This window comes from Lutra lutra, chromosome 10 (genome assembly GCF_902655055.1).
Source record: "Lutra lutra chromosome 10, mLutLut1.2, whole genome shotgun sequence".
Taxonomy (NCBI): Eukaryota; Metazoa; Chordata; class Mammalia; order Carnivora; family Mustelidae; genus Lutra; species Lutra lutra.
Genome location: NC_062287.1, coordinates 31,102,381 through 31,126,965, shown reverse-complemented (window position 1 = coordinate 31,126,965; position 24,585 = coordinate 31,102,381). Strand labels below are relative to the sequence as shown.

Here is a 24,585-nt window from a genome sequence, read left to right as displayed (position 1 = left end):
AAAACAAAAACAAAAACAAAATGCCTGGATTTCTCTATCAAGTTTGTTTTCATATAAATCTGAAGTATTTGTCATTCAGATTATTCATGGATAATTTATCTTTTGCTGTAATTTTAACATTGCTTCATTAAATTCCTTAATTCTTTCCTGCTCATATGAGAGATAGCTATTGATATTTCAATACCTCTCATATCCAACCACTTCATTATACTCTATTTTTACTAATTTATTTTAATTTCCATTTTCAATTCAAATAGTTTTGGTTGATTATCTTTTGGGTTTTTTTGGTATACAATACTGTACTTGAAATATCCTCATTTCTCCCTTCCCAATAGGTGTAGCTCTTGTTTCTGCTTCATGATTCAGTGCACGGTTTAGGATTTCCAGAACAATATTAAATAATAACAATGGCAAATACTCCTTTTTTGTTGCTTATTTTAATGGAAATGCATCTTATCCCCATTTGATGTTGACTGGTAATTCAGATATTTACCACTGTAATCTTTAGTTCTGATAGCCAAAATGTAGGCACAACTTCTTATTCTTACTGCTAGTTCTCTTATTTCCACTATGTTGTCAATTTTACCTACAATTTTATCCTTAATATTTTAGACCCTTCTGTTGTCACTTGTTTAAAATGTTCTGCTTGATTTCTTCAGCAAATTATCACCAGAATTCCCAATTTTCTTGTTTCCTTTTGCTTTGGTTGCATTTATCTTACAAACAAACCTTCAAACTTAAATGAAACAGCTCCCTTTTCCTGAAGCTATATCTAGATTGCTGAAAGAAAAAAAATCACTTAATCTCTTAGATTTATATAACTCTACATTTATGATCTTAACCCTTAGTAATATTTCTAAAAGAGGTGCACTTAATTTAAGCAAAGTCAACTGTATATGCCTAGCAAAGGGAAAGAAAAAAATCTTTTTTTAAAAAAACTCATATTTATTCCTTATTCCCCAATCAGAACTTGGTTTCCACTCCCTTTGGAAAAAATAAGTCTACAGATAATGAATTGAGGAAACCAAAAAGTAAATTCTTTGGTTCTGAGTTTTCAATGGCTCATATAATAAATACAAAAAAGACTTTCAAGGGCAATTATGGCAATATGTGATTTTTACTCATTTTAAACTTTACTGTTGTATATATGTTGTATGTATATGCTTTATGTATGTATGGTCTCTTCTAATTACTTCACATAGCAGCTATTTTAAACCTCTGTTATTCTTTTTCACAATTCCCAACCAATCCTCACATCTCTCCCACTCTTAAACATGAATTTAAAATTATTTTGGGGGAGGGGGAAGAAACAGGCAAACCAAGAAACAGACTCAACTATAGAGAACAAACTAATGGTTACCAGGGATGGGGGGATGCTTATGGGAAGATAGGTAAAATAGGTGATGGGGGTTAAGGAGTCTACTTGCGATGAGCACTGGGTGCTATATGGAAGTGTTGAGTCACTATACTGTTCACCTGAAACTAATGTTATGCTGTATGTTAGCTGGAATTAAAAACAAAACAAAACAAAACAAAAACCCTTAAAAAATAAAATTATTCTTCCTTCTGGTTACTGAAGTACCATTTCCCATTAGGCTTTCAAAACTAGGTATTTAGAAGCAGTACTTGAACCATTTATCCTCTTTAAGAGAAAATCAGGCCTAATCCCAGACTGCCTCACATCCTTTTAGTATCAACCACTAACGGAGAAGTTCGGGGTTGGGGGGGATAATATAATCTAATCATTGGGCTCACACCCTATGCTCCTGGAACATTTTGAAGTTTTTCCTCCTCTCCTACTCTCTTTCCTATATTTCAGATCAATAATGAACTAACTCTCCTAAATATTTCTATTTGCTTTAAGCTCCTTACCTTAATTCATTTTTTCCTTGATTATTACATCCAGTATTATATGATTGGAGAATTTTCACTCAGATTTTTGTTGATTCCACAAGTGAGTTTTAGGATTTCTTGCAAATATCTTAGTAGCAAATTGGGAAATGGTGAGTCATGGGCAGTTAGCCAGATGCTATTTTACATAAAAATACTTTTTTAAAAAAATACAAGGACATTTGTTTGATTTAGCTAACTTTAAAATAACATATATTCATTGGAAAATTTTTAGAAAATATAGAAAGTACATAAAGTATTACAAGTCACCAGGTTCTACAATCTTATATCTTGGGACATTCTCTAACATTATATTGAGAACATTTACTTATATCTTTCCAAATTCTTTAAAAATAAATGTTTTAATTCTCACATTTAATTTCACTTAACAAAATTGTAGGAGTACAATTTATTTAATTGTCTTATCATTTGGTATTTGAAATATTTTTCTAGTCTAGTATTAGTTATTTTTAATTTTTTTTCTGTTTTGTACTCATTTATAGGGGCCTATGTTATATTTCAAATATTTTTCTAAGTTTATTGTTTAATTTTTAATATTGTCACTTTTGCAACCTTATTAGGGCAAAAAGTAGTGCCCAGGAAACCCAAATTTTCTCATGCTTCAGAGGCAAACACTTTCAATTTTTTCATCTATTTATTTTATTTTTTTCTTCCACAGAATTAAATAGCAACATTGTAGTGTTGATTCTTGATTTTTTTTTTTATTTTTCACTTTTGATTTTCCAGTGTGGAAATTGAGGCTGTAGCTCTATTTCCATCTTTCAGATCTACCATCACCTCCATACCATTAGCTCACACACACATACATGCATACACATACAACTTCCTATTTTTCATTTTCCTAATAAAATTTTCATAACATTGGCTAGATCAATATTCAGTATTTATTATTTAGTTATGTAAAATGTTACCACAGTAGAGTCACTTTTTGTTTTACTGAGAGTAAATTAATCATCTAAATGGGTGAATGAAGTGGTATCTCACTGTGATTTTGATTTGTATTTCCCCAATGATTAGTGATGTTGAGCATCTTTTTATGTACTTAATGGCTACTTGTATACGTTCTTTGGAGAAATGTTTATTCAGGCTCTTGTCCATTTAAAAATGTTTTAATTCTCAAACTGTAGTTCTTTATATATTCTAGATATTAATACTTTTTTCCTTATCAGATACATGATTTTCAATTCTTTTCTCCCATACAGTGGGTTGACTTTTTATTCTGTTAATCATGACCTTTAATGCCCTAAAGTTTTAAATTTGATGAAATCCACTTATCTTTTTTACTTTTATTGCCTGCATTTTTTGTGTCAAATCCAAGAAATCATTGCCAAATTCAACATCATGAAGCCTTCCCTCTGTTTTAATAGTTTTGTAGTTTAAGCTCTTAAATTTAAGCCTTTGATCTATTTTAAGTTAGTAAGAGTCCAACTTCATTCTTTTAAATGAAATTTTCTAAACACCTTTAAGACTAATTATCTCCTTGATGATTTCTTCTCCTATGTATTTTCCTGTTATCTCTTTCTAGTGCTCCAACTATTTGCATGTTGGGCTTCCTTGCTTCCAATTTTCTGTATTTTTTGGTTTTTGCTCTACTTTTGAGAGGTTTCCTAACTTTGTCTACCAGTGCCTGTACTGACATTTAAATTCTGCTTTCATTATATATATATATATCCATATATATATATATATATATATATATATATATAGTCTGCTTTTCAATTTTCAATTTCCAAAAGTTCTTTGCTTTTAATTTTTTTTCAGTGTTCCAAAATTCATTGTGCACCACACCCAATGCTCCATGCAATACGTGCCCTCCTTAATACCCACCACCAGTCTCTCTCAATCCCCCCACCCCCTCACCTCCAAAACTCTCAGTTTGTTTCTCAGAGTCCATAGTCTCTCATGGTTTGTCTCCCCCTCCAATTTGCCCCAACTCACTTGTCCTTGTTATTTCTTTCTCACAGTATCCAGTACTTGTTTCTTAGGTGCAATATGTTCTATTATCTTTCTAAAGAGGGATAGCTTTTTAATGTTTCCGAGGTTTTTAGCTCCCTACACCATCTGTGTCTTCCTGGTTGTTTTTTGTTTTTTGTTTTTTTCTTTCTGATTTGTCTTTGATGTTAAAGGACTCTCTCAGGTGCCTTAGTTATTTATATTCAGGAGTGGAAAACTACAAGGCCAAATCACAGTTCTGTTACAATAGGTAGTGCTTATTGATTGTGAGCTTTACTACAGGGCAACCTGGCTGAGATGTTTCAAAGAGAAACAACTGCTATGAACATACTAGTTCTTTTTATTTCTGGCGAAAGAGATTCTGCAGAGAACAATCTTTCATTCTCCTGTCTAGAGGATGTAAACCTGAATAACAATGTTCTCGGAGTGAAGGGAGTATTCTGGAAGATGGTGTCTCAACATTTGATATATAATTAATCTATTGTTATTATAGGACCGCTCGCCCTTAACAGTGCCTGCCTACAGTTCACCAATGCAGCCACCCTCTGTTGTATCCTCTTCAGAAACTAAATGTAAGTTCTCTGCCTGAGTTGGAGAGGGACAATTTCATGGTTGGTTGATTTCTGGTTATGGACCTTAATAAGAATTTTGTGTTTTTAACTCTACCTTCACTGCCATCTCAAAAAATCATTGCTGTTGCCAACTGAGAAACATGCCAGAGATTTGGTGTTGCAAATCAAAGTATTTATTGTTTGTTTGTTTCTTTCCTCTGCCTTAAAATCCAAACTTCTCAGATATGCTAACTTAGCCCTGCTTGCTGGCTTGCAGAATTTTGTTATTGATTCCTCTCATTCTCTTATTTCTTAAAAAATCCCTTTAGTAATATTTTACTGTAGTTTTAGAGGGAACAATCTTGTGTTCAACTTGCTATATTTTCATGAAGACCTTTATTTTAATTTTTAATAGCAAATTAGAGGTTTAAATACTTATTTATCAAATCATTGAACTTTTCCTTTGTCAACTTTCCAATTGCATTTATTTCTAAACTCTTATTTGAAATCTCAAAATCAATTAGATTCCTTTTAGTGTGTTTTTAAGTTTGTACACTTAAATGAATTATCTGATATGTAAGATATAATTTGAGCTAAGTATCCAAACCAAATTTTCCCCAAATATAAAATATTTTTCCTAACAATATTAATTTGCTCCATACTCATTGATTCATGATGCTTCCACTACACCATATTAAGTTCTAATATATACTAGTCTGACTTGATTCACACTAGTGTATTTTTTCTTCTCTCATGCTGTATTAATTAGGTAGAATTCTAATTTCCATCTTCACCTCAAAATTTTTGTAATACTTATCTACTTATTTTTTAAGGTTAAAGATGAATTCCCAAAAGCTTTGCCAAGTCTCTCCTCAAATATCTCATTAGGATTTTTATTAGAATGTAGAAATCATAAGTACTATTCAACAAATATTGCTGTTTTTCCCTTTTATTGAAGCTGCAAGTGGCCAAGAATCTTGTTTTCTATGGTATGTGACTGAAAGTTATACATATGTCACTTCCTTCGCTTACTATTTCCTTCCTTGCCAATGGCCTAGTGATTAGAGAAGGATATGCCAAGATATAGCCTCCATGTGCCTGGAAACCTGAGTGATAATGAGCAAAGCCTCCCTGTTGATCTGCATTGAACATATAGTGGGAAAGATACATACTTAATTTTTTGTTGTTGTTGTTAAGCTACTGAGATTTTTGGGGGGGTTGGCCCTTCAGCATAATGTAGCCTATCTATAAATATAGAGTTATGTTAATAATAACAACTAATTTGGGAAATCAAAGATTATCTCTAACCCAACTGCTATAGGATTCATTACTACCAAGAAAAGGACAGGAATTAACTGCCGTAATATTGAATTTATTCTAGTTGACTCTCTTGGCTAGTTCCATATCAGTACTTTAGCCCAATTTATGCTCTTTTATCAAATTAAGCCTGAAGGTCTCTGCTCCAAATAGTGTTCCCAAAGTATGGAGATAGAGCTATGGATACTTAGATCCTGTACTGGTTCCTGTCTTTACATAGATTTCATGAGGAAAACTTCCTTTTTAAGGATTTAGCTTTTTTGTCTTTTTTTTCCTGATGTGTATTCCCACCCTTCAACTATTTGAGATTTGTGCTACTGGAAAGAAGTCCCTGAAAAGATACTACTGAGAAAAACCCTTGGCTCACCTTAGCTCCCTTAGGTTCTCTTTCAAATCACTGAGTGAAAGGATCAATTCAGATATTCAAAGGCTGAGCCTACCTATGCATGGAAAGGGCACAGAAAAAGGTGAAAAGCAAAAGCAGTTTTTAAAAATTTTCCCACCCAGACACTTGGGGATCCACTGAGGCAGAGATGTTTGTGTTCTTTGTATATGAGAAAAAGTGAAATGTATATTTGTCCATCCTTCTGGTGACCAATGCTATGTTTCATAATATTTCTTCTGCATATAGAACTACAGTAAATTTCCCAGCCTTCCTACTGTTAAATATAGGTCATGAAATGTGGGTAGAAGTGACATGATACTTCTAGGCCCCACTTCCAGGTCTTTTCTCACTCACCGCTTGTCTTTCAAGTTAGATCCACTGGAGGACTTCAAGCTGCTATGAAAGGGTGGAGCCCCTATATGGAAGGAACATGAGTTTTCTTGCTATCCCACTGCATTGTGAATATGAGTGACAAACTGCTATTGTGTTATACTACTGATCTTTGTAGGTTATGTGTTATAACTGCCTATTTTGACATAAAATAAAAGAGTTCCAAACAAAATTGTGTATTTTATATAGTAAGTCTTTTGTGGAATGAGGGTGGAAGCAAGATAGTTTGTGTTTATGGAGTATTAATTAGTTCATAATACCTCATTAGATGAATATGAAAAAGTCATTTAAGCACATTTTATCTGAAAAAAAAATGCCTAATTGGTGAGCTATTTTACAATTATGTAAAACCTAAGAAATATGAAGTAATTTTATTAATGTCTATGACAGTATATTAGGTATTTCTCCTTTGCAGCCACAATCTAAGAATCATACCTCATATATAACCATATGATCATATTGTCATTTGCCACTTTCCCAATGAATTAAAAATTAAGAAAGTAAACATCTTATAAAAATTGCTGTACTCACTCACTTGTATTAAGAAGTAGCAATACTTTCATACACAGGAACTCTTCTTGGCTAACTTGAAGTTTGACAAACTCCTGTGGGATTTGCCACATGGTGAGGCATAATGAATAAAATGATGATTCCTTCATCCTCTGTCTTGTATCACACACAACACAAAAGAAAAAGGAACAGGAAAAAAGAAACACATATACAGTGTCTTAGCCAGTCTGTGTAGTTTATCAGAGAAAATGAGATTTGGTAATTTACATATTACATAAAATGTCTTTTTGTAAACAAACAATATTTTGAATTTTAAACAAAATACACTAATAAACTATTTACAATAGTAAAAAAAAGGTTAAGAAATTTTAAAGTTAGGAAATTATATTTAATACATATTGACAAAGATTAATGTTGTTTCTCACTTTTATTATTACATTTAAAAACTTAAGGAATTGATATGTGGAGTTGAGAAACACTCAGGAAATCATATATTTACTGATTTTTTTTTCTGTTAAAAAATAAAGTTTTGTGTGTAATCCAATCAGAGAATGGATTCAGTTCACAGAAACTGAAGAATGTAGAATAGTTCTGTGTATTCAGTACAGTGTAGAAGAGTTATATCATGAACTATTCTAGGGGAAATGTATGGTAACAAAGAGAACATTACAAAAAATTAAATAACTGACAAGGCCAAACACTAATTCTGAAGGTTGCAGAAAAATTTTAAAAGGTATTTTCTCTACCATGGGCTGTTCTGCAATAGCCACATTAGTCACATGCTGCTAACACAAATGGTGAAAAGAAAACTAGATTTTGACTCAGAAGAGCTAAAATTAATCCTGTCACTCAGATTCTTTGGTAGGATATGCAATTCTTCTGAGCCTGTTTCCTGAACTGTAAAATGAAGGACACTGATTCCTTACCTATTTCAAGGGATTATAGGGCAAAATGGAATAAAATATATGAAACTTATCTGTTAACTATAAAACAAAAGTAACAATATGTCATATAATTCTGAGTCAGCATTCATCATTAGAATGGTATAAATATTTCCATGAAAAGATTCTTGTCAGTTTAAGGTTATACATAGAAAATTAATTATAGTAATTTAAATGTAGCTAAGAAAATTGAAATATTTATCTTTCAGTTTTTAAAATAACTTACCAGTCTGATTTTTCCTCCAGGAGGAGAGAGAATATCTTTACTTTTTGAAGGTAGGTCAATAATTTCAAGCAAAAATACTTCTAATTTATATCATTATCTTCATTAGTACCAAGGTATAAAATTTTAATTTAGTAAACTAAAAATTTCATTTTATCTTTAAGTATATTTCTTGATACACTTTTGAAGTTTAAAAAAATGGATTTCAGATGACTACTATATATTGAAACAAAAGGGGAAATCTCCAAATATCAAATTACTGTTATAATAATATAATTTTATTAATTTTGTTATGTCAAGTTATATCCTGAGATAATTCTGATAAACATTTTAGGAAAATTCTATTATTTGGGATACTAAATGTGTAATCATCTACTGATATGTAATTTTCAAGATTATCCTACATATACACTTATGTGATAATACAAACAAAATTCAAGTTACTACTTACTCATTTAGTATTAAATCAGGTGCAAAATATAGCATCTGTCCACTGACATGTTTATAAGATCTCCATCCTAGTCCAAACACCATTAAGCTCATCCAAGAGTATTGGATGAGAGTTATCTGGTCATCAATATGTAAATTTCTAAATCCTACAAAACAAATTAAAAATAATAAAATGATCCCACAAATCACTTTTGTTGAAAAGTTGAAAATAGAAATTTGAAAACAGATGTAAGTAGGGTAATATACTGTTTTCAATTTCAATTTATCTTATACTATAAAGGAGTAAATATTAATACATAATAGAGTCTGAGAAATTAAAAAGGAACAACTCTGAACTCATTAAAATTGGTCACTGTGATTTAGTATTTCTGGTAATTCACTAATTGACAGTCGTCCATCAGTCACACACACAACATTCATTTACTGAGAATCCCTTGGGTGCTAAATCACTGTGTTAAAATGGTTAAGAGGGTGAAAGTCTCAACCCTTGCCCTTAAAAGAAACTCACAAGTCAACAGGAAAGACAACCACATAAGTATAGTGATACAGAAAGTTAACAGGGAATACACCAGGAATCGGGAGGCAGGTCAGGAAAAACTCCCAAGGACTAAACCATCCCCTTACTCCCTTCCCCTCTAAAACCCTGTTTGTTTCCCAGAGTCCCAGTCTCATGGTTCACCTCCCCCTCTGATTTCTCCCCCCTTCATTTTTCCCTTCCTTCTCCTAATGTCCTCCATGCTATTCCTTATACTCCACATATAAATGAAACCTTATGATAATGGACTTTCTTTGCTTGTCTTGTTTCATTTAGCATAATCTCCTCCTGTTCATGTTGATACAAAAGTTGGATTCATCTTTTCTGGTGGTTGAGTAATATTCCATTTTATATATGGACCACATCTTTATCCATTCGTCTGCTGAAGGGCATCTCAGCGCTTTCCACATTTTAGCTATTGTGGACATTGCTGCTATGAACATTGAGGTGCATGTGGCCCTTCTTTTCACTACATAAGTATCTTTGGGGTAAACATCCAGTAGTGCAATTGCTGGGTCATAGAGTAGCTCATTTTTAACTTTTTGAGGAATCGCCACACTGTTTTCCAAAGTGGCTGTGCCAACTTGCATTCCTACCAATAGTGTAAGAGGGTCCCCCTTTCTCCACATCCTCTTCAACATTTGTTATTTCCTGTCCTGTTAATTTTGGTCATTCTAACTGGTATAAGGTGGTATCTCAATGTGGTTTTGATTTGAATTTCCCTGATGGCTAATGATGATGAACATTTTTTCATGTGTGTTAGCCATTTGTATGTCTTCTTTGGAGAAGTGTCTGTTCATGTCTTCTGCCCATTTTTTCACTTGATTATTTGTTTTTTGGGTGTTGAGTTTGAGATGTTCTTTATAGATCTTGGATATCAGCCTTTTATATTTAGTGTCATTTGCAAATATCTTCTCCCATTCTGTGGGTTCCCTCTTTTGTTTACTGTTTCCTTTGCTGTGCAAAAGATTTTTATCTTGATTAAGTCCCAAAAGTTCTTTTTTTTTGCTTTTGTTTCCCTTGCCTTTAGAAACTTTCCTTGAAGGAAGTTGCTGTGGCTAAAAAATGTACTGCCTATGCTCTCCTCTAGGATTTTGGTGGATTCCTGTCTTACATTGAGGTCTTTCATCCATTTAGAGTTTATCTTTGTGTATGGTATAAGAGAAAGATCTAGTTTCATTCTTCTGTATATAGCTGTCCAATTTTCCCAGCATCATTTATTGAAGAGAATTTTTTCCATTGGATATTTTTTCCTGCTTTCTCAAATATTAGTTTACCATAGAATTGAGGGTCCATATCTGGGTTCTCCATTCTGTGATAGTTCCTACTTAATCTCTGAGAGGTTTCTGTTTATTTTTAAACTCTGAGCAGATAACCACATAATGATATTTTTATAGAATAGATTATTAGAATGAACTCCTTTCCTGAAGATAATAAAAACATGAATTGACCTTAATTAATTTTAATGTCAGACTGTCTGGCAGCAGTAAAAGAAAAAAAAAAAAGGTTTGAATTGTCCCATCTTCCCATTCTATTCCACTGCAGGGACCTGATAACTATAGAAATATCTATTTATAATCTAGAACTCCAAAATGAGTAACTGTGAACCTTTTATTTAATGTCTTGGATCCTCAACCTCTACACCTGTAAAATGATGATCTCTCCTTTTTATTTAGCACTGTCACTTTAAGAAATAGATAATATGACATAAGCTATGAATCACTTAAAAAAAAAAAAAAACCTGCCTAGGAGATCATGCCCAACCAGAGAGTATAATCAGATTGTTGAGGAATCTTAAATTTTTGGGATGTAAAAATAATCTGATTTTATTTTATAAAACCACTGCTTTCAATTGTGCTTTATTTTTTTAAAAGATTTTATTTATTTATTTGATAGACAGAGATCACAAGTAGTCAGGCAGAAGGAAGCAGGTTCCCCGCTGAGCAGAGAGCCCAATGTGGAGCTCAATCCCAGGACCCTGGGATCATGACCTGAGCCAGAGGCAGAGGCTTTAACCCACTGAGCCACCCAGGCGCCCCTCAATTGTGCTTTATTTTTATTTAACATCTTTAATTGTGTCTTAGGTAGATTCCATAGTTTAATGGTCACTTTCGTTTTTTGAAACTTAATCCACTCTCATTTTATTTTACCGACAGTCACTACTCTTTATTTCTTTTCATCCAATCTGCTTTCCAGGACTTCTTTTATTTATTTAGTTAGTTAGTTAGCTATTTTTATTATTTTCAATTAGCCAACATATAGTACCTCACTAGTTTTGATGTAGTGTTCAATGATACATTAGTTGCATAAACACCCATCTGGTTTAAGAAGCTTAGAGAAAGAGAGAGGGAGAGAGAGAGGGTGTGTGTGTGTGTGTGTGAATCCTCTGGCCTTTCACACCTTCACAACCTCTTTTCAGCCCTTCTTGGTGTTAGTGGCAGAGGAATAATGGTAGGGAAAGGGCAAATGCACTGACTCAAATGGTCAAAATCTTCTTTCCACCTCTTTTCAATTCTTATTTTGCCCAGCACTGATGTACTTAAAGGAGAGAGAAGCAAAGAGATAAATCTGGATATGGAGGCTCTATTCAATTATGTCTATTAAGGAGCAATAATATGACATAACCTTATTTGTGTTTTGGAGGAATTCTCGGTAGCCAGGTAGAGGATGGATTCAAGGGAGTTAAGTCTGGAGTTACAGAAAAAGTTGGGAGCTACTGCCAAATACCAAGTGAGGGATGATAAAAGTCAGAAGAAAGTCAACAGGTAGGCATACAGAGGAGGGAATTCATTAGAAAAATATTTAAAGGGTAAAATCAAAGAGATTTGGCAACTGATTGCATGCAGGTAGGAGGAAGAAGGAGCCTAATAGATGTTTCAATATTTTTGCAGGAATGGTGGGTGATAACAGCAGAACTGAGACAAATAGAGGAGGAGAAATAGGCTAGGAACAAAATTGTAAATTTTGATATGTTGTAGGGACTTTTGGAATGTATAGACAGCAGCTGGACAAATGAATTAAAAATATGGAGAGATATATGAACTACAAGTATAAATTTGGAAATTATTTGTATTTGAATATAGCTAAAACAATGATCATAGATGAAATCTTTTATTAAAGGAACATAAAAATTAAGTGTTTTGGTGGGAACATCAACTATTTTCCACAAAGCTATTTTAATAACATCTGTTTCACTTAAGAATTCATATACATATTTTATTTTCCCAAATATATATTTGATATATACCCTGGTGTATATACCAAAAATATATATATGTATTTCCAAAAACAAATATGTATACAATGACAGGCCCATAGAAAGTTAGGTTCAATTAGTCAGATATATTAAAACATTAATAAATTATCCACTACCATCTTCAGGAAAATATTTTCATTCTTTATTTTTTTCTTAGTCAATTAATAACTTTCTAAAGAAAGCATTTCACGGTACTTAAATATTTGACCTACTGTATTTTTTTCACTTTAGGCCTTTGTTTCATGTTAATCTCTAATTTGAAAATTTTTACTTTTTAAAAAACAGATTCCACTTACATTTACATGTTTACATCTATTTTATGCTACCCTTTATTGGGGGGCTTGCTTGTTACTCTTTTTGCATTCTGGGATTACTAGAAATAAAAATGAACATTTTTAGTAGATTATAATATAAAAGGCAAATCTTTGCCAAAATAACTTAAAACTTCTGAAATTACCAATATTTATAGCAGAAAGCATATTTTCCATTTAACAAAATGAAAAGTAACTCAGAAAATAGCTTTTTAAAATAGCCACTTTTTAGAGGGCTTATCTGTGATAAATGTACACTGTTAAATTGACTTGAACATGCCTGGTACAAAAGTGTTATTTTTTCCCCCATTAACTGTAACATCATTCATTACTTTATACTGAAACAAAGACAGGAACACTCAGATCAAATTCCCACTTATGATAACAATCAGTTAAAGTCAGTACCTTTGCAATGATGATCAAAATGAAAAACTTCAACGAAGAAAGTGATGGATGATCCTTAATTATGTTTAACAAGTAGTAAAGAAAAATACCCTTTCCTTTTAAGTGATTTGACCTGATAATTTCTGACAAAAGCCCTGTTGCAAGCTGTTCAATCCTTAATGCTTAAAAAAAAAAGTGTATGGTAACATATGGCATATATAACCTAAGTTCTTCTGTGTTACTTCCAGAGTTTTGATCAAATATATAGGTTGTGCTGTTGTAAAAACTGTCATGTATTGAAATGTTTAATTTACAACCAAATGTCAGCACCTTCTGACACAAAGTATGAGTGAAGTTTGAGGAGCACAAAAAAGCTACAGCACAATCACTGACATACAATCACCAACATATATATGATTTTTTTTAAATGAATAAGGACTTGATGGCTAATGATTTAAGATAGCACAGTTCCTTTTTTATCAATTCTGTAATTTAAATTTCTATAAATACTCTTTAAGCAACCCTACTGGATGAAGCATTCTGGTTGCAATTAGGCATAAAGACTAGAAAGATGTTTCTGCCTTTAACACTTGCAGTCTGGTGAAACAGAAAATGAGAACATAATTTTAACTCACAGTGATAGTGTGGTTGACAAAGGCAAAAGTGATATGGTAGAGCAAGGGGCATTTAACTCAGTCTGGGAAGGCCAGGGAACTAGTCCTCAGGGCAAGTGACAGGTAATTAGAACTCTGAAGGCTAGTTAGGGACCAGCCAGGGGGAAAATGTGGAAGAAAGGAAGGATAGTCAGGTAGGGAAACAATATGGGCAAAAGAAGGCAGATACTGAGCAAAGAGTATTGGGAGAATTGAAACTTAGAGTTGTTTGAAGAGGAAGAATGAGAGATAACATTGTAAATTCAGGAGTCAAATCATAAAAGAATCTTGGATGTTAAAGTTAAGAAGTTTGGACTTTGGGGGCGCCTGGGTAGCTCAGTGGGTTAAGCCTCTGCCTTCGGCTCGGGTCATGGTCCCAGGGTCCTGGGATCGAGCCCCACATCGGGCTCTCTGCTCGGCAGGGAGCCTGCTTCTTCCTCCCTCTCTGCCTGCCTCTCTGCCTAGTTGTGATCTCTCTCCCTCTGTCAAATAAATAAATAAAATCTTTAAAAAAAAAGAAGTTTGGACTTTGTTATGAAAAGGAAAGGAAATAATATACTTGGTTATAATTTTTTTTAGAAAGATGATACTGGTGGCAGAAGAGGATTGTTTGGTGGTAGGGTGAAAGTGGTAATAAGGTTAGTCCAAAAGCTAAAACTGAAATCTAGGCAAAGGGATAAGAACCTCAACTAAGGGCAATAGCAGTGGAAGTAGCATATACAATGAATCATATATTTAATAAGTAGAGTTGCCGGAATTTGATAACTAATTGGACAGGAGGTGAAGGAGAAAAGTGAGCCCAGTATGATACCCAAGATTCTATCTGAGGCACCAATTCAAGATAAAGAAAAAGGTTTTAGGTTTATGGAGTAGACGGTCATGTTGACCTGGAAATTCACCCAGTGGAAATACATAATAAATAACTGAAATACATGGTTCAATAGTTCATTAGAGGGTCTGGGTTGATACTGTGTATTTAGGAGTCACCAGAATATACTGGTAGTTGAAGACAAGGCTATGAATGGGCTCATCTAGTCTGTGTAGAATTAGAAACTACTGGAGTAGAAGATGGAATGCAGGAAGTGCCAAACTTTTTATGTGAATTGAAAAACAAATCCACAAAGGAAACAAAATGTGTAAATTGAGTGAAACATATTTATCTGAAGGGAGATGCTAAATGCCAAATTAAGAGTATCAGCCAGAAATAGTACTTTGTCAGTGGCCTCAAAGGCATGCAGAACATGTTAAGGGTTAAAAGTATTCATTAGATTTGATAAAAGAAAATATGTTGATATAAGCAATAGTAATTTCAGTGGACTAGGATGCTAGAACAATCATTTTTAAAAGGCTTCATAACAGTATTATCAAAACTTGACTTTACCCATAGGCTAATTTCATTTCTTTCCCATCACTTTTCTGGGGGAAGCAATTTGATTTATTCATTTTATTTAATGAAAGAAGAAATCCTTTGTCACATATGCAATGGCTGTCCCTGACACAAAAGGTATTTTGGCATGCTTCGAAGGCAGAAAACAAGGCAACGGACTGTCCTAGTCTTCTGATACTGTTGACTGCAAGTAGTCTGGCTAACTGAGATGAAAAAGTAAGATATTTCAAAAATGTAATGTTTAAAAATGTTAAAGCATTGACCCTCATAGACTTTTTTTCACAAAATAAACAGAAGAGTTGGGAGAAATTTTAAATTATTTCCCTCAAACCTCTCAGTCATGTAAATTCTGCTGTAACATACTGATATAAAGGATAAATAATATTTATTACTGAATTGGATTGGAAATAAGTTCAATTATTGAATTGAATTGGAAATAAGTAACTTATTAATTTAATTTCCAAAGCCTACCCTGACTTTCAGGATCCTCCTTGATCAACCCAAAACTTATGCCTCTAAGTTTCCTTCAATTACTCTCTCCAACTTTAATTTATTATCAGTGACTTCTTAATACTTGGGTGATGAAAGCCCCAGGATGCCAATACTCACTGTAATAGTGTTTGAGAAACTTTGTATGCACACGCACGCACGCACGCACGCACACACCATATATTCTTTATCCATTCATATATCAATGGACACTTGGACTGCTTCCATAATTTAGCTATTGTAAATAATGCTGCAATTAACACAGAAGTGTATATATCCTTTTGAAATTGTATTTTGTATTCTTTGGGTAAATATCCAGAAGTGTTATTACTGGATCATATCATAGTTATATTTTTTACTTTTTGAGGAGACTCAACATGATTTTCCAAAGTGATAGCACCAAAGTACATTCCCACCAATAATGTGTGAGGGTTCCTTTTTCTCCATATCTTTGCCAACACTTGGTATTTATTGTCTTTTTGATTCTAGCCATTATCACACATGTGAAGTGATATCTCTGTGGTTTTGGTTTGTATTTCCCTGGTGATGACTGATGTTGAGCATCTTTTCTTGGGTCTGTTAGCATCCGGATATATTCTTTGAAAAATGTCTGTTCACGTCTTCTGCCCATTTTTAAATTGGGCTATTTGGTTTTCTTGTTTGTTTTTGGTGTTGAGTTGCATAAATTCTTTATATATTTTGGATACTTATACTTTATCAGATATGTCATTTGGAAATAGCTTCTGCCATTCAGTAGGTTGTCTTTTAATTTTGTTGGTTGTTTCCTCTGTTGTGCAGAAACTTTTTATTTTGATGTACTCCCAATAGTTTATTTGTGCTTTTGTTTCCCATGCCTCAGGACACATATCAAGAAAGATGTCGTTATGGTTGATGTCAGAGAAATTACTAAGCTCTCTTCTAAGATTTTTATGGTTTCAGGTCTCACATTTAGGTCCTAATCCATTTTGAATTTACTTTTGTGTATGATGTTAGAAAGTGGTCCAATTTCATTCTTTTGCATGTTGCTGTCCAGTTTTCTAACACTATTTGTTGAAGAGGCCGTCTTTTCCCAATTACATATTCTTTCCTCCTTTGTTGAAGGTTAATTGACCATATAGTTGTGGGTTTACTTTTGCAGTTTCTATTCTGTTCCTTTGATTTATATGTATGATTCCATGGCAATACCATACTGCTTAGATTGTTTAGATTGTTCCAACTTTGAATTATTTCTTGAAGCATGGGACTGTGAAACCTTCAGCTTTGTTCTTCTTTCTCAAGATTGCTTTGGCTCTTTGGGTTTGTCTGTGGTTCCATACAAATTTTAGGACTGTTTGTTCTAGTTCTGTAGGAAATGCTGTTGGTATTTTAATAGGGATGGCATTAAATCTGGAGGTTGCTTTGGGTGATTTGGACATTTTAACAATATTAATTTATCCAATCCATGAGCATGGAATATCTTTTCATTTGTTTGTGTCACCTTCAATTTCCTTCACTGATTTTTTTTTTAATTTGCAGAGTACAGATATTTCACCTTTCTTGGTTATGTTTCGTCACAGATATTTTATTTTTTTTGGCACCATTGTAAATGGGGATGTTTTCTTAATTTCTCTTTCTGCTAATTCATTATTGATGTATAGAAATGTAACAAATTTCTCTATATCAAGGTTTTCAATTAGCAATAATCGCGCCTCGGATAAACCTCATTGGCTACGATACTGCCACTGTGCAAAGCTTCTCTATATCAAGGTAATGCCAGTCTTGTAGAATGAATTTGGAAATTTTTCTTTCCTTTTAAATTTTGGCACAACTTGAAAACAAAAATGTATTAACACTTTTTAAAATGCTAGGTAGAATTTACCTGTGAAGCCAACTTGTCCTGAACTTTTGTTTGTTGAGAGTTTTTCTGATTACTGATTCAATTTCCTTACTAGTAATTGGTCTGTTCAAATTTCCTAGTTCTTTCTGATTCAGTTTTGTAGTTATATGTTTCTTGGAGTTTATTTATTTCTTCTAGGTTGTCCAATATGCTGATATGTAAGTTTTCATAATATTTTTTTACAGTCCTTTCATTTCTGTGGTGTTGTTATTTGTCCTCTTTCACTTCTGATTTTATTTATTTTAGTCCTCTTTTTTCTTGGTAAGTATGGCTTAAGATTATCAGCTTTGCTTATTTTCAAAAGAACAAGCTCCTGCTATCATTGATTTTTTGTATTATTTTTTAGTCTCTATTTCATTTATTTCTGCCATAATGTTTATTATTTTCTTCCTTTTAATAGCTTTTAGCTGTTCTTTTGTTATCTCTTTTAGGTGCAAGGTGTGAGATTTTTCTTGTTTCTTTAGGCAGGTCTGTATTGCTATAAACTTCCCTCTTAGAAATGTTTTGGCTGTGTCCAAAAGAGTTTGCACAGTTATCAATTTCTTTTATCCTGTGTTTAGAGAGATATATTGAGAGAGAGCACAAGCAGGGGGAATGGCAGGCAGAGGGAGTGGGAGAAGCAGGCTCCCCAATGAGTAGGGAGCCCAACGCTGGACCCTGGGATCATGACCTGAGCTAAAGGCAGACACTCAATTGACTGAGCCACCAAGGCACTCCTTCTCCATGTGTTTTTTTTTTTTTCCTCTTTGATTTCTTGGTTGATCCATTTATTTTTTAGTATCATGTTGTTTAGCCTCCATGTATTTGTGTTCTTTCCAGATAATTTCTAGTAGTTGATTTCTAGTTTCATACTGTTCTGGTGGGAAGATGCATGATATTATATTTCAGCCTTCTTAAATACTGAGAATTGTATTGGGGCCTAATGTGATTTATCACAGAAAATGTCAAATGTGTGCTTAAAAGAATGAGTATTCTGCTATTTTGGGATGAAATACTATATATATATTTGTTAGGTCCATCTGAACTAATGGGTTACTCAAAGCCATTGCTTCTTGATCATCTGTCTGGATGACTGATCCATTGATGTAAATAGGGTGTTAAAGTCATTATTATTGTATTACTGTCTATCTTGCCCTTTATGTCCGTTAAAATTTATTTACTACTTTAGTTTTTTGGTTGTTTCCATTTTCATGGTAAATGTTCTTTAATCCCTTAACTTTCAGTCTGCATATATCTTTATGTCTGAAGTACCTCTTGTAGACAGCATACAGGTGAGTCTTTTTTTATCCATTCTATGTCTTTTTTTTTTTTTTTTTTTTTTTCATTCTATGTCTTTTGATTAAAGTATTTAGTCCATTTGCATTTAAAGTAATTATTGATAAGTTGCTTTTTTTCTCTGTTCCTTTCTTCTCCTCTTGCCCCCTTCCTTATGCTTTAATGACTTTCTTTAATATTATGCTTGAGCTCCTGTCTCTTTTTTTGTATGTGTGTCTATTACAGGTTTTTAATTTGTGGTTACCATTGGTTTCACATATAACATCTTATGTGTATTGCAGTGTCTGTTAACTTGATGGTGACTTAAGTTTGAACACATTCATGTCCTACATTTTTACTCCCTTCCTCATTTTCTGTATACCATGTCATATTTTACATCCTTTTATTCTGTGAATCCCCAGACTAATTCCTGTAGATATAATTGATTTCATTGCTTTTGTGCTTTAATCTCCAAACTGGTCAATTTACTATTATTTCTTCAAATAAGTCTTCTTTCCCCTTCTTTCTGTTTTCTTCTTCTGGATTCCCCATAATAGGAATATCACTACAATTAATGATGTCACTGAATTCCCTTAACCAATTTTAATTTTTATTATTTTTTTTCTTTTTTAATTTTTTTATTAGTCATTTTCCTTTTTGTAGTTCAGCTTGTTTACCATTAATCTATCTTCCAGATGCTGATTTGTTCTTCTACATTGCCTAATATGCTATTAACTCTCTCTAGTGTATTTTTTTTTGTTTCATTTATTAAATTCTTCATCTCTGACTGGTTCTTTTTATATGTTCTATCTCTTTATTGTAGGCCTTACTGAGATCCTCCACTCTTATTTCAGGTCCACTGAAAACCTTTATGATATTACTGAATTCTTTATTAGGCATAATACTTATTTCCATTTCATTTAGTTCTTTTGTTGTTATTTTGTCTTCTTTCATTTGGGATATATTCCTCTGCCTCATTTTGTCTAACTCTGTTTATAGGTATTAGGATGGTCAGCTATATCTCTTAGTATGAAAAGTAGTGGTCTTGTGATGAAGAGGTCTTGTAGTACCTGTTTGTCAGTGTCCCCTGTTCACCAGAACAATGTAGTCCAGGGACATCTCCTGAATATGGGCTGTGTAAACACTACTGTTGTGGCTGAGCCACTAGCTGACTGGGCTTTCAGTCCAGCAAGCTGCATTGACTACCTTTACCTTCTGTGGTTTCATAGTACAGGGTTTGGTGCCTGTGCTTTTATGGGGTATGTCTGAGATAACCATGGGCTTGTTGGTGGGCAATGTCAGCAATCAGGCTAGCTGTCTGCACTCTGTGTGGTGCAGTTATGTGCACACCAATTGTCAGAGTACTCTCTGGTTGGAGCTGTCAGTAAAACCACCTATTTCCATCCAGTGTGTTTGTCACAGTGGAAGGCTGTGTGGCTAGCTAAAATGTTCAGCTGCTGGAACTTCCCATGTGCTGGTGTGTGGGGTTATTTCCCACTGTCTGCAGGTGAGGAGACACTTTGGAGTGGCATCAGTCCCTACTGGAGATACTTGCACAGTGTGTCAGGGCAGGAGCTCCTTTTAACAAATGCTTGCTGAAGTGGGCAAGATGGATGGGGTGAGTCTGCAGTGGAACATGATTTAGGGCACATGGTGCTAACAAGATAGATGGTGTTCCTGCTGATATCCACAGTGCCTAGTAAATTAGGCTGGAGGGAGGGAGGAGAGATGGTATCTGCCAGCTATTTTGTTCCTGAAGAAATCTCCTATAGATCTATGTCCCTCTAGCCCATGCTCTAAGATTAGTAAATTACTCTTCACATATACCTCAGGCACTATTCAAACTGCTATTAAAGGCTGTGTTGGGTTGGTTGGGTTATTTATTGTGCTAGCTCTTTAAGGAAAGAAGTTCAATTTCCTATGGCCTTTTGACCCTCTCAGAGCTAAGCCCACTAATTTTTAATGTACCCAGAGTTAGGCACAGCTGATTTTCAAAGCTTGCCAAATTAAGGCAGACTAGATGTTACTCATCTTCTCAATGCATGTCCCTCGTGCTGAGGTGCCTGGTGGGTCTGATCTTGTAGTTTCTTCATGCTTGTGATGTCTCTCCCTTTTGTGGTTAGTCTTGGGGGGTTTTGGCTCCCAACCATATCTCTGCCCCTCTTCTCCTTTTCTATGTGGCCTCCTCTCTGTGATTAATTAAGGAAACTATGTTCTTCCAGACTTCACATCATTTTCAGAGTGAGTTACACAGACGTAGTTGTTACTTTGGTGTGCCCCTAGGATGAGGTGAGCTTAAGATCCTCCTCCTCCATTCTCCTAATCTTTGTCTTGTTCATTTTTTAAAAATTTTGCATTCCAGACTTCACATCATTTTCAGAGTGAGTTACACAGACGTAGTTGTTACTTTGGTGTGCCCCTAGGAAGAGGTGAGCTTAAGATCCTCCTCCTCCATTCTCCTAATCTTTGTCTTGTTCATTTTTTAAAAATTTTGCAAATACTGTGTCACTTCAAGCTCCAAATAAGAAAATATTACTCACTGAACTTATAGCTAAAAGTCAATGTAAAATCATTCACATAATAGATACAATATGTCAGACGCAGTGTATCTTAAGACAATATTTTAAATGTGCTGTCATGAGGCTAAAGCATCCTGCAAGTCTCCATTATACTGGAGCAACAATATCTCTAAAATATCATGAGAGAGATGTCAGATAAGCTGCAATTACCATAGTGGGTCCAATATAATAGAAGAGCATAAACAAAGAAAAAAAGAGGAGGCCCTGATCAGGCAACAAGCATCCTTTCAGGGACCTGCAGATACATGCCTTGGAGCCCTCAGGCATACCATCACCTTTGTTATGATGATTATTTTGTATCTGATCTTAATCTGACTTCCAAAATACACTTTCTTATTATATTGACCCGTCAACATGTTTTACTAGCAGCATCTTTTTTTGTACTACAAGTAAGTAAACTGACATCCTGATTTATTAATAGGCCTCATATAATGAAAGTTTATCTTTTACAGACCAAGTAACATGTGAATGAATGGATAAAATAAATTTGTCTCATGTGCAAAGCTGAAGATCAAAAGCTAGGATATGTTGTACCAAAATGTGTTCATACCATGAGCCTACATTTCTGGCTTTTTAACACTACTGTTTAGGTCATGCAAACAGAAGGTATGCAATAGCCACTTACTGAGTGAATCAAGTGAGTAAAAACTGTATTCTGGTTTAAAGTCAACTGAAAGGTTTGACTTTACAGGCATGAGTCCTTTCAAAGAGTTCAATATAGTCACTCTGGTTCATTGACTATTTTCATCATTCATGCAGTATTTTTAAAAGATCATGGGTCACACAATTATTTGCTAATCTAAATTATCAAACTAAACTATCAAATGAGCTTCCTTTATTGTTACATTACAGTTAATGGAAATGGTACCTATAATACTGGTGGATGTCATCATTCTTTTTTCCTTACACACAGATAACATTTTGCAACACTGAAAGAGTTGCTGGTAAATTCAGTATAAAAATTTCCTCTCACTCTTTTTGAGAATGTGAAGATAAAAAAATCTTCACAGGTAAATCTTTCAACTTAAAGTGTTCACTTAGCTTTTACCCAAAGTGAATAAATTATCTTTTAAGCTATAATTGTGTATTTTCCAACTTTGCCAACTGATACTAGAATTTTTTAAACAGTAAAGAAGCTCCAAAATGTTAAAAATATAAACTATAACGATTAAAATCAAAGAAACCACCTTTTCTAAATAATATAAAAACTGAGAAAAGTTAAACACATAAATACTCCTATTTTTAAACAAAGTTCATCCTTATTGTAATATCTCAATTTAATAAAGATCTATTAAAGGTGATAACAGTACATCAAAAACAATGAATTACTGCATGGCAACAAACATAACATAATAAATAAATAAGAAACTAAGTAAGTAAGTAAATAAAGGTGATAACAACTTTACAGTTAAGTTTTAAAATCTCAGAACTTTTCTAATGGAAAAAAAATTACCTGCCCAAGGCTTTCAGCAACAATGAAGCTAATAAGAACCTGGGTATTTGGATTTTTCTATGAAATTACCTTATCTCCATTAGAATAGTGAGTTTTATTAATTTTTTCTCAACACATATTTTTTAGAAGATTCAACAGGAATCTATTTTTCTTTCTGTTTCAAATAACCTTGATTTTTGAATAACAAGTCATTGTTGAATTTCAAACCTTTGAGGTAAAATGATAACAGAAATATATTAAGTGAAATTGACAAAAAAATTCTTTTCAAAAGAATATTGAATTTACCTGGAGACTAAAATGTCATATGTTTAATTCTTGATCAGATACTGGAAAAATCAACTGATTTAAAAAAATGTAAGGGTATTTTTGGTGTGAAGAGAATATAATTTTTAAAAATGCTATATTTTTAATTATGGGATTAATGCTTCTACAAAAATGGATACCCATGTATTCTCCTGGCTCTGTAGACTCAGATTTAGCCAAGTAAAAACTTCATCATTGTATGGAGTTGTGCTGAGGAAGGAAAACTAGTTTTTAAATAAAGTGACTTAAATCCTTTCATGATGGTACAAGCCAGATTCTTACTCTTTTCCACTTTGTCTGAGTATAGAGAAAATAGTGACTAGAAGGAAGTTCATTTCCCTATGTCCAATTTATTTATATATGTTTATAAATTATACTTCTTAACTAACTTTAAATATCCCACTGTACTCTGAATACTATTTTTGATATGTTATGTGAATAGATACATTCAGTTTTATTTTTAACTATTTGAGGTTGGTTAAAGTAGCACTTAAAATGAACTCGACATTTTTAAGAAGATGGAGAATTTCTTTTTCTCTGAACTACTATTACACCTGTGCTTGAACACATAAACTTATGCTGTTCCTTAACTGCTTCATGCATGTAATTTTGGAATCATCAAGACTCAAAATATCATCTATGACTTCTGTATTTCCATAGTACACAGTAGGGTCCTAGATAAGAAACACATTATTTAAGATCCTAGGTAAGTATTTTGAACTGCTGAAATGCATTATATAACATGCTGTTTACACAATGTTTAATTTATTATACAGACTTTAACAATTGACTTGTATAAGAAATACAAAATTTTCATTCTATGCTACTATATACAAATTATTATTACCTGGCAATGATTTAGACCACTTGACTACTGAGAGAAGTTGCCGCTCGCCTAGTTGGTTAAGACTCGTCAGCAAAGAACTGGAGGTATCAGGTTTGGTGTTGTCATGTCCTGCATAGATCACCTCTGGTTCAATGCTCATTAGCAGGTTAATCAATGGAGGGATCAACTGTATATCTTGAGTTGGTGAAAAAGAGATTCTTTGGCTTAGGGCTTGGCTTTCATTTGGAATGCCCACAGACTGTGGGAGAGCAACAGCATCCAGTGCTCTCATAACTCTGACTTTATTGAACTTTTTAAATTTTCGACCTATAAAAAAAAAGAAAAGAAAGAAAAGATCATGTAAATACATATCAACCAGATCTTTCAGCAGATTGTTATTTTTCTTAAGTCTTAGAATATAGCATTGTAGGTTTTAGCATCAATCTAATAAAATGAAATGGAATAAGTAAAATGTTAGGTCTCAGACTTGAATTAAAGAATTAATTACACCAGCATTCCCTGGGTTTGTGTGGTGTGAATATTTACACCAGTATCTAATGGAGGAGTATGGAGCTTTGTAGCAATATATATGAGAAGACAAATGGCTTTCAGTAGAGACTAAGCTCAGAACTGGAAAATATTTTGATA

General features: G+C 33.5%; 1 protein-coding gene and 1 pseudogene across 1 annotated transcript in view; both read right to left on the bottom strand.

The window, feature by feature from the left end:
- Positions 1-24,585, bottom strand: part of PGR (progesterone receptor) — a 100,859-nt gene that overhangs the window by 3,812 nt on the left and 72,462 nt on the right. The window contains exons 4-6 of the mRNA XM_047694002.1: positions 23,959-24,264; positions 8,633-8,777; positions 7,043-7,173 (exon numbers count right to left, since the gene is read on the bottom strand). Of these exons, the coding sequence (XP_047549958.1) occupies positions 7,043-7,173; positions 8,633-8,777; positions 23,959-24,264 (582 nt within the window). The remainder of the gene's footprint in view (positions 1-7,042; positions 7,174-8,632; positions 8,778-23,958; positions 24,265-24,585) is intronic.
- Positions 17,221-17,379, bottom strand: LOC125080335 (uncharacterized; annotated as a pseudogene).